This window comes from Palaemon carinicauda, chromosome 40 (genome assembly GCF_036898095.1).
Source record: "Palaemon carinicauda isolate YSFRI2023 chromosome 40, ASM3689809v2, whole genome shotgun sequence".
NCBI classification, from domain to species: domain Eukaryota; kingdom Metazoa; phylum Arthropoda; class Malacostraca; order Decapoda; family Palaemonidae; genus Palaemon; species Palaemon carinicauda.
This window is the reverse complement of record NC_090764.1, coordinates 369,639-379,571: the sequence shown is the minus strand read 5'-3', so window position 1 is coordinate 379,571 and position 9,933 is coordinate 369,639. Positions and strand designations below refer to the sequence as shown.

The window sequence follows — 9,933 nt, the reverse complement described above, 5'->3', positions numbered from 1 at the left end:
GTCTCGCTCCTAATATTATAGTCACCCCTAAACAATTTTCTCTCATACTTTACGCTTCCATTTACGTTTTCTTTAATAAATTGCTGGAATACTGCGCTGAATTTAACTAGTTGACAATACTGTACGCAATGTTCGTGACATCACTGCGTAGGAATGCAAAACAAAAGACTTACGCCAGTGTAGGAGGGTTCTTTCCTTAATGTACGTGTTTTAAGATAAATTATTACACTGCTTTTGAATATAACGTTAGTACCGCTGACTTAAAATCATAAGAACGAACGAGAGGTTTTATATTCCAATCAATCGTGCGAGAGTTAGAATGGAGGAGAGAGAGAGAGAGAGAGAGAGAGAGAGAGAGAGAGAGAGAGAGAGAGAGAGAGAGAGAGAGAGAGAGAGAGAGAGAGAGAGAGAGAGAGAGATTAATCCATTACGGAGGTGTACTTTTGATAATCAACTCTGATGGTTGCTAAACTCTGATATATAATCATAACAAATGTAAACAATGAGTCTTTCTCTTGACTTCTTTTTACCCGTAACGTAAGAAATTTTTTTTGTTCAACAGAAACTCTGATATATTTCTATAATACCAGAGTCTATTATGAACACTTCAATAAATTAGATTATGAAATGTCAACATGAGAATTCATATATTCACAGAAACGTGAATATGTTTAATTTCTTATACTAATTCCTGTCGCTGACATTTCACTAAGTGAAATTATGAAATGTAAGGATAAAGATAACTCAAAGAAACTTTTCTCCCATTTTTATTCATGCTTTGCTTTCCTTTCACATGCGTAAATATTATTACAACCCAATGTCTCAGAGACGAGTATAACTAAAGGCTTGAAAGTTGCAAATGTGAAAAAATACAACCATTTTTAAGTACATACTAAATGCCTTTACGTATTGTATGCAATAACCAAAGCACAGTGAAATCATGATTAGAATACAGATGGGTAACTATGACATCATTCCCTCATGCCAAATTAATAAACACAGATTTGATTGTGATGCTTTTATTAATTGTCCCTGCTGATGCTATCAATAGCTCTCTCGAGTTCCCCGAGCTGTTTCATGAACTCGGTGTCCTGGCAGAGGCTTGCCACGTTTTCCAGAGACAGCCGAAGATCGGCCACACTCCTACCGGTTCCAGCAGCCACCAAAGCCAGTGTCGTTTCAGTACTGCTCTCCGTCTGCGTCTGCTCTTGGCTGAAATAGGATAGAGGCACTTTCGTGTGATGCAGGTGACCGTCTGCTCGGTGGAAGAAGGTGACGTTTGTCTCGTGGCAAAGTCGCAGGGGGAAGTACAGCCCGCACCTTAGCTTGCCTGAGGATTCACGTCCCAGCAGAGTCTTGAAGGGGTAGGCTAGATTTCGCCTCTCGGCGACGTCAACTCCGGAGAGGAAAGGTCTCGCTATGTGAATCAGGCTGGTGTGAGTGTGCGTCACTTCGCCGTCTCGTTCCTCTACTACTTCCCAGGAAACAAAAGACGTGCTGTCCTGTTGGTACCGGTACTGGTAACTGCGGAAAACATTAGCTCTGGTGGTGTTAGCTCTTATGGGGCCTGACTGGGGAGCCAGTCCGTCTTCCATCACAGTAATGGGGACTCCTATATGGTAGCCAGGGTCTAGTAGTAAGACCCCAGCACGGCCAGAGATCCGGATTCGAATGCAGATGAGGACGTGTTCTTTCTCACAGGTCGTCACTGGTGGGACACCATTTGAGCAATACCAGTCAACATTGTCAATTTCTTCTTCACACGAAACCTGTAAATAAGGAATATGTGTTTAGAGAAAAGGTGAACACTAAAAATAACCTTGTCTTGCTGTTTACTTTTTTTGGAGAACAATCTCATCAGTACAAGATACTAAAGAATGAGGGAATACCTATTTTATTAAATTTATCTTTGTGCTTTGTGAATTAACATGAACTTTCTAGTTTATTCTAGCTTACTAAAAGAAATAAAAGGCCATGAAAACACACTTCTTACATTAAACATTTAGAAAATATACTGAAATGACCTGTCTTTTTATGTCACATTACTAGTCTTTCAAAAATATGTGACAGTTCTTATTGTAAAACAGTAACAGCAGCTCTTTACTGTGAGATTAACAGCAATTCATACTAACCTGATAAGCAGCATCTTTTAGACCGGGGTACTGAACCTCAAGCATGGACAGAGTCGTGGCTAGATCACAGGACAAACCAACACAGGTGTAACGTCCTGGTAATAAAGGTGGATCATAATCTCGATAAAATTCCTCCAAGGCTGGATATTCTTCTCTCAGACATTGGTACTCTTTCCCAAACCTGTAAGAGTTGAGAATTGTTAGCGAGATATAAGTAAGTAACTATATAACTGGTCTTATATTAGAATTATTTCATGTCTGGAAGCCAAATCATATGGAAATATATTCTATAAGGACTATTTTTTGGTTTAAAAGTAACCAGAAGCTCTTAAATCATAACAACCAATCCCAAGAAGATAACTCACGCGATGAAATTCGAGATGGTATCGTAGCACTGGGTAGACAGAGCTCTTTCCAAGTGACCCCTTACGTGGCCCAAGAACTGACAGTACGACTGGAGGCTTCCGAAATTGAGCTCTGGTCTTTCGCACCCCCACTCGGGCAGAGGCAGGGCCCTGTCAATGGGCCACTCGTCCTCTCCCCAGTCGCTGTCATCATCGTCGTCACTGGTCTCTCCGCTTGTCAGGGATGTGTCAAAGGCCGGGTGGTCGCCGTGGCTCACTTCAGACGTCCCGATGCCACTGTGGTATCCAGAGGAAGAAGAGCACCACTCTTTCCCTGGAAGGCCTCCTGGGTGCTTCGTGTCTGGTACTTCGGAGCATATCTCACTGGAAAGGAGATTTGGTACGTGAGGAACTTTTGCTGAATGATGAATTATAATATTATTATTATTACTTGCTAAGCTACAACCCTAGTTGGAAAAGCTGGATGCTATAAGCCCAGGGGACCCAACATGGAAAATAGTCCAGTGAGGAAAGGAAACAAGGAAAAATAAGATATTTTGAATATTATTATTACTTGCTAAGCTACAACCCTAACTGGAAAAGCTGGATGCTATAAGCCCAGGGGGCCCAACAGGGAAAATAGTCCAGTGAGGAAAGGAAACAAGGAAAAATAAGATATTTTGAGAACAGTAACTGCATTGAAATAAATATTTCCTATATAAACTATAAAAACTTTAACCAAATAAGAAAAAGAAATTATATAGACTAGTGTGCCCGAGTGTACCCTCAAGTAAGAGAACTCTATTCCAAGACAGTGGAAGACCATGATACAGAGGCTATGGCACTATACGAGTAAATAAGAAAATTAAAATGAAGTAATTTTCTTCTAGCTATGGGTTGAACTTATTGCTGAAGCTTACAGTTTTAACATTCAACTAGAAGATAATTTTCTATTTTCGTTTCCTAATTCCTGGATTTTTCCTTATTGATTTAGAAGATAACTTTCAACGAACTATTATGTACATTACCATACAACGTTACCAGAACCTCCCTCAATTTCTAAGTATTCTAAATATCACTCTACGTAACTCTCAGACAAATCTTACCTGGTATCACTGCACGTCTCAACCGCGTCCAAAGTCCGGGCGCCAGGAGCTGTTAGTGCATGGCTGGCGGGGCAGGGGTGAGGAACGGCTGCTAAGCCATTTCCCCTCAACTTGTTCCACAGGTGTTCCTGTGCGAGTCAACTGGGCCAGGTGGCGCCCAGCCTGGCCCAACGATCGACGTGGGGGGCGGCAGTGACTTCTTCCAGCGCTTCCCCTGCGCGGGGGATCGAGCACTTTTTAGTGCCGTCCCCCCTTTTACGACTACTCTCCTCACTTCTGTCTGCTGGAAGGAAAGAAGAAGAATAACAATAACAACAACAACAATAATAATAATAATAATAATAATGATAATAATAATAATAATAATTACGCAGAATTGGAATCGAATCCTTCTTAAAACGTAACACAACGGTTAGCACAATGGAACAATTGTTGAGGTGAAGTTGAAAGAAAATAAAAACATTCTGATTTAATCATCTAATATTTGAGACTAGTGTACGCGACCCGTCATAAATGAAGGCTAAACATTTAGATAGATATACACACAGTTTCAACCCATCCTATGCCACCCATTTTTCTAACTACAACACGGCAGTTTCGGAAATTTCATGTGAGTTTGTTGTTACCGATTGAACCTCTGGGAGTAACTCCCCCGGGGTATGCCTATTCCCTTTCCCCTTTGCTGCTCAGCGTCACAGGCTCTCTCTCTCTCTCCTCTCTCTCTCTCTCTCTATATATATATATATATATATATATATATATATATATATATATATATATATATATATACATACATGCTACGCTTACTAAAAACTATTTTTACGTCTCACGCAAGTGTCCAGGAAGTGCCAATTCGCTGTGACGTGTTCAATCGATACCAAGAAACCTACGTATTGCTTGAGACAACCCCCACAGAGAGAGAGAGAGAGAGAGAGAGAGAGAGAGAGAGATTTGCAAATATCATTGTAAAAAAACTTTGCGGTTCGCCATATGCTTCGCACGCTATTCTTCTCTATCGTTCTCTCACGAATTTCTCGAACCCTGCTGTAATATATTATAATATTGATAACAGAATGAAATTATTACAAGGGAATAAATCGAAGGCCATGAGGGACGAAATCTCTGCCTGAAATCGAACGGCGAAATCGATAAATATATTTATGACTCACGCGACGAAGAAAAAAAAAAAAAAAAAAAAAACTAGTGAGGTCCGTGACTCATTCTCATTTTAATAAAGCTAGTTTTAATCTTTATTTTCTTTAATTTTTTCTTGGAATGTTTTAATAAAAGCGAGTTTTAATCTTTATTTTCTTTAATATTTATTTAAAACGACCATGAAATACTCATAACTGTATTATCGTGATTTTATGAACCTTCTTGTGTATTTTATTTTTCTTGAACGACGGGAAATCAAAACAGCTGGCTGTGCCGAGCAAAAAATAGTTTTGTAATGTTACAGGATTATGTTTTGGACAAAGAAGTCGCAGATTGCGTCATTGTGATTCTCTCTCTCTCTCTCTCTCTCTCTCTCTCTCTCTCTCTCTCTCTCTCTCTCTCGATGACGACATAAACACAGTAATTATTCTAAAGCTGTACGAAATCAAGGTGCATGATAAGCTTCGTTCAAGTACTACGTCATAAGACGTATTTAAGCCTCTCTCTCTCTCTCTCTCTCTCTCTCTCTCTCTCTCTCTCTCTCTCTCTCTCTCTCTCTCTCTCTCACGCGACACACGATGACGACATAAACACAGTAATTATTCTAAAGCTGTACGAAATCACGTTGCACGATAAGCATCGTCCAAGACTACGTCATATGACTTAATTCTCTCTCTCTCTCTCTCTCTCTCTCTCTCTCTCTCTCTCTCTCCTCTCTCCTCTCTCTCTCTCTCTCAATGTGCGTTATGGCTAAGACTTACATTACAGCTAAAGCATCAAACAGAGACAAAAAACAAGTTAGACTCAGAAGCAGAAGTTTTCCGTTAGATCACCAAGGCTTCATGAACGCACCCTATCCTTGAACGCAAACACATCGCCCTGAGGAGACATGACCCAATTACATGTGTCAAAGCCTTCCCCATTCGTGCAACGAAATCCGAATTAAATATCACGAAAAAGAATACTTCACATTGATTATATATACGAGAACTCCTTTCTTCTCTTTGTATTCATGGTTGGATATATCGATTTGAAAAAAAAAGATTTATTATTCAACGTGCAATTCTGTCTTCTACGGTACGACCTATTCTGAATTCTAATGAACTCATTTGTGACCTAAAAGAGAGTGATTATAATTAAGTTTGAACCATAGATTTAAACTACAGGAAGCATTTTAAGGTTGAACTATAAATTATATATTTAACAAAGCTCAACTGGAGAAAATACGTCAGTAGCCTTTCTTTGTCTTTTTATATTTTGGATTATCACTATTAATCTTAGTTAAAACTAGGAACCTGTAAGTGTGTGTGTGTGTGTGTGTGTGTTTGTGTGTTTACCCTGCCAAGGTTAAGATAAAAATTTTTGTGTGTATGCATGTATAGTATATAATACAGTGGTACACACACACACACACACACACATATATATATATATATATAGATATATATATATATATATATATTATTTATATATATATATATATATATATATATATATATATTTATATATGTGTGGTGTGTGTGTGGTGTGTGAGAGTGTGTGAGAGAGAGAGAGAGAGAGAGAGAGAGAGAGAGAGAGAGAGGAGAGAGAGAGAGAGAGAGCCGAGTCTTTACGGACAAACACCAAAATTAAAATCAAATACACATTAAGCATTCTTCTATAAAACCGTATGTACATTATCTTTGTATCCGTACAAAGCAACAACTCAGTTATACTGCGTATACAAAGAACAGGTTTACATTCGTACCCTCACGTACGGTTAGTGAATTAACAATTGAAATAAAACTTAATAGATGAATAACTTGAAATCCTAATTAGAAATATGTTTATATTTTAGTAAATTAATATAATCATATATATTAAAGAAAAATAACTTAACACTTTTTTTCTCATGATCACGTGTCCCAACAGATCTGGTTAGATCCGGACGAAGAAGGTCAGACAGAAATGATTTGATTTCTCTCTTTTCAGGTTAAAAGTTTTATCTTTTCCCTTTGTTTTGACAAATGTATAAAAAGGGAGAGAGAACGTACATTCCCTGTCAATATTTACTGCATTCCAAGGACTAATCTCGAAGGGCCAAAATGAAATAGAATAGCGTGTGATTTTCAACCTTACGGACACGACCACACAGAAAACCCTGTGACTTAAGATACATTTCACACAGTAGATATTTTCTTTTATAATTCGCGTACGAAATTTCGGTCGTGATAATGTACCAAAGACGAACACAGATGCCGAGATATATAAATAAACTATATCCACTACCACATTAAGACTTTTCAACTCGAAGGAGAAAGTTTGTGCGTCACTCACACCATACAACGACGTGGCACTACTGCCTGCCGTAAAGACGAAAAAACTCCCTTTTTGCTTTTGGCAGCGACAGCCGTGTGGCTTCGGCGCAACTGATGTGGCGGAGCTTTGCGCAGGCGTCTTTTATAGCTAGTGTCTCCGGAGCTGCCAGGCACCGAGATGGTACACTGAACGAACGAATGTACACGGCGAGACCTTCCTAGAAACTTTGTCGATCACTTGTGTTATTTCGATCTAGTTGTAACCAGCCAACAGCAGCTGATTTCATGTTGCTATTTTGTAGTTGCTATTTTGTAGTTGCAGCTTTTTTGGTTTTTAAGGGATATAGGTCAGTTGCTTGCTATTTTTTTGGCATGTTTTGGGTCCATATGTATAAAAGAAATAGCTATATTAATAGCACAAAGGCTACTAAATATTCTAAAATATATTTCATAACTGCTGATAAATTTGATGTTGCTATTTTGTAGTTGCTGTTATTTTTGGTTTAAATAGGATATAGGTCAGTTACTTGCTATTTTTTGGATGATTTGGGTCCATATAATATAAAGAAATAGCGATATTAATAGCACAAAAGCTACTATGTATACTAAACTACATTTCATAACTGCTGATAAATTTGATGTTGTTATTTTGAGTTGCAGCTATTTTGGCTTTAATAGGATATAGGTCAGTTGCTTGCTATTTTTTGGCGTAATAGGGGTACATATGTATAGGAAAAATAGCGATATTAATAGCACAAAGGCTACTATACATTAGAGAATACATTCCATAGCTGCTTCTTGAAGGAACTCATTCTATCATGATAGAAGAATAGACATTATTGAATAGAATGACCTTTTAATTTTTTTTTTTTTTGCAGAGTGAAAGTATACAGGAAACGCGAACTTAAAAGTCATTGAAATTATATTGCGCAAAATTAAATTACAGACTTGAAATTACACTTTTTTATAAGACGTAGAAGTTCACTCAGGTAAAAGATATTTCGAAACTTCATTTGTTAATGACGAGTCGAGGTTCTTTAAGCTCTCAAGGAATTCTCTCTCTCTCTCTCTCTCTCTCTCTCTCTCTCTCATCTCTCTCTCTCTCTCTCTCTCTCTCACACACACACATGTATATATATATATATTATATATATAATATATATATGTGTGGTGTGGTGTGTGTGGGTGTGTATGTGTGTGTGTGTTTGTGTGTGTGTGTGTGTGTGGACTGAGAGAGAGGAGAGAGGAGAGAGAGAGAGAGGAGAGGAGAGAGAGAGAGGAGAGAGAGAGAGAGAGAGAGAGTTGATTTCCCAATAGAAAGGACTATTTTCTCACCTAACAATTAGAAACCAACTCTCTCTCTCTCTCTCTCTCTCTCATCTCTCTCTCTCTCCATCTCTCTCTCTCTCACTCTCTCTCTCTCTCTCTCACAAAATCAACAAATTAATATTATATTGATTAAGGTGGAAACGGAATTACGTCAGCCACTCGAATGCAACGCAAGGTTACCCAAGATATGAGTCATCATATCTCCGCCTCTCTTAGGTTTCGAAACGATGAGAAAATAACAATATCCTTGCGTCCTTGCGCTAAGCGGAAGCCAGTCAATTGCGTAAATTATTATTATTATTATCATTATTATTATGCTTACAGCATGTACTGAGTGGAAAACTGTATATTTATGTATTGTTTATTTGTATTTTTGTTCTTTTATGTTTTTTATATATGTTTTGGTATGTTCTGCGTGAACTGTTCAGTTTCTTTGAACTTACTTTGAACAATATGTTATTCAGGGGTGAAGTTCAACTCTGATAATAATAATAATAATAATAATAATAATAATAATAATAATAATAATAATGATAATTAAAATAATGATAATAATAATAATAATAATATAATAATAATAATCTCCCAATATAATAAAGAATAAGTGTTAGAATATTATATATACTATATATATATATATATATATATATATTTATATATATATATATATATATACATATATATATACATATATATATATATATATATATATATATATATATATATATATATATATATATATATATATATATATATATATATATATATACCCAGACACTTACTCTTTATTCAATAGGGAAGATATTTGGTCAATATTAATAATTAAAGCAAATCTTAATAATGACACATAGCTGGAATATTGGTCTCAAGCCATTATTATTATTATTATTATTATTATTATTATTATTATTATTATTATTATTATTATTATTATTACTTGCTAAGCTATAACCCTAGCTAGAAAAGCAGGGTGCTATAACCCAGGGGCTCCAACAAGGAAAACAGCCCAGCGAGGAAAAGAAAAAAAAGGAAAATAGAATATTTTAAGAGTAATAACATTAGAATAAATATCTCCTATATAAACTATAAAAATCTTTAACTAAACAAGAGGAAGAAAAATTAGAGTAGAATAGTGTGCCCGAGTGTACCCTCAAGATCTTGTGTTTGTGTTTGTGTCGAGTGTTAGACAAATGTTATGATGAAACATCCTGTGGAGATTGCCACTTATCCAAGGATAAATAACAAGGTCCAACTAGGAGTTGGGCTCCTATAGTCCATTTCTTTTAGCGAGGCATATTTGCACCGACTCGCAGCGGTGCCCTTTTAGCTCGGAAAAGTTTCCTGATCGCTGATTGGTGGACAAGATAATTCTAACCAATCAGCGATCAGGAAACTTTTCCGAGCTACATAGGGCACCGCTGCGAGTCGGTGCAAATAATGCCTCGTTAAAAGAAATGGACTATAGTTTTATGAAATTCGACCATATGATAAGTAGTATATTACAAAACAATTCTTCTCTCAAGAGGTTAACGACTGCACTGTAATTGTTCAGATGGCTACTTTTCCTCTT

General features: G+C 37.0%; 2 protein-coding genes across 2 annotated transcripts in view; one reads left to right on the top strand and one right to left on the bottom strand.

The window, feature by feature from the left end:
* Positions 1-751: 751 nt before the first annotated feature.
* On the bottom strand, positions 752-3,719 carry LOC137631644 (uncharacterized; the record flags this gene model as incomplete). Its single annotated transcript, XM_068363517.1, has 4 exons — positions 752-1,769; positions 2,133-2,313; positions 2,498-2,860; positions 3,583-3,719. Coding segments are annotated over 4 exons (1,428 nt in total), but the record flags the coding sequence as incomplete, so codon positions are not given.
* Positions 3,720-5,483: 1,764 nt separating this feature from the next.
* Positions 5,484-9,933, top strand: part of LOC137631643 (heat shock 70 kDa protein 12A-like) — a 36,520-nt gene continuing 32,070 nt past the window's right edge. Inside the window, 2 exon segments of the mRNA XM_068363516.1 lie at positions 5,484-5,534; positions 6,649-6,673. Of these exon segments, the coding sequence (XP_068219617.1) occupies positions 5,484-5,534; positions 6,649-6,673 (76 nt within the window).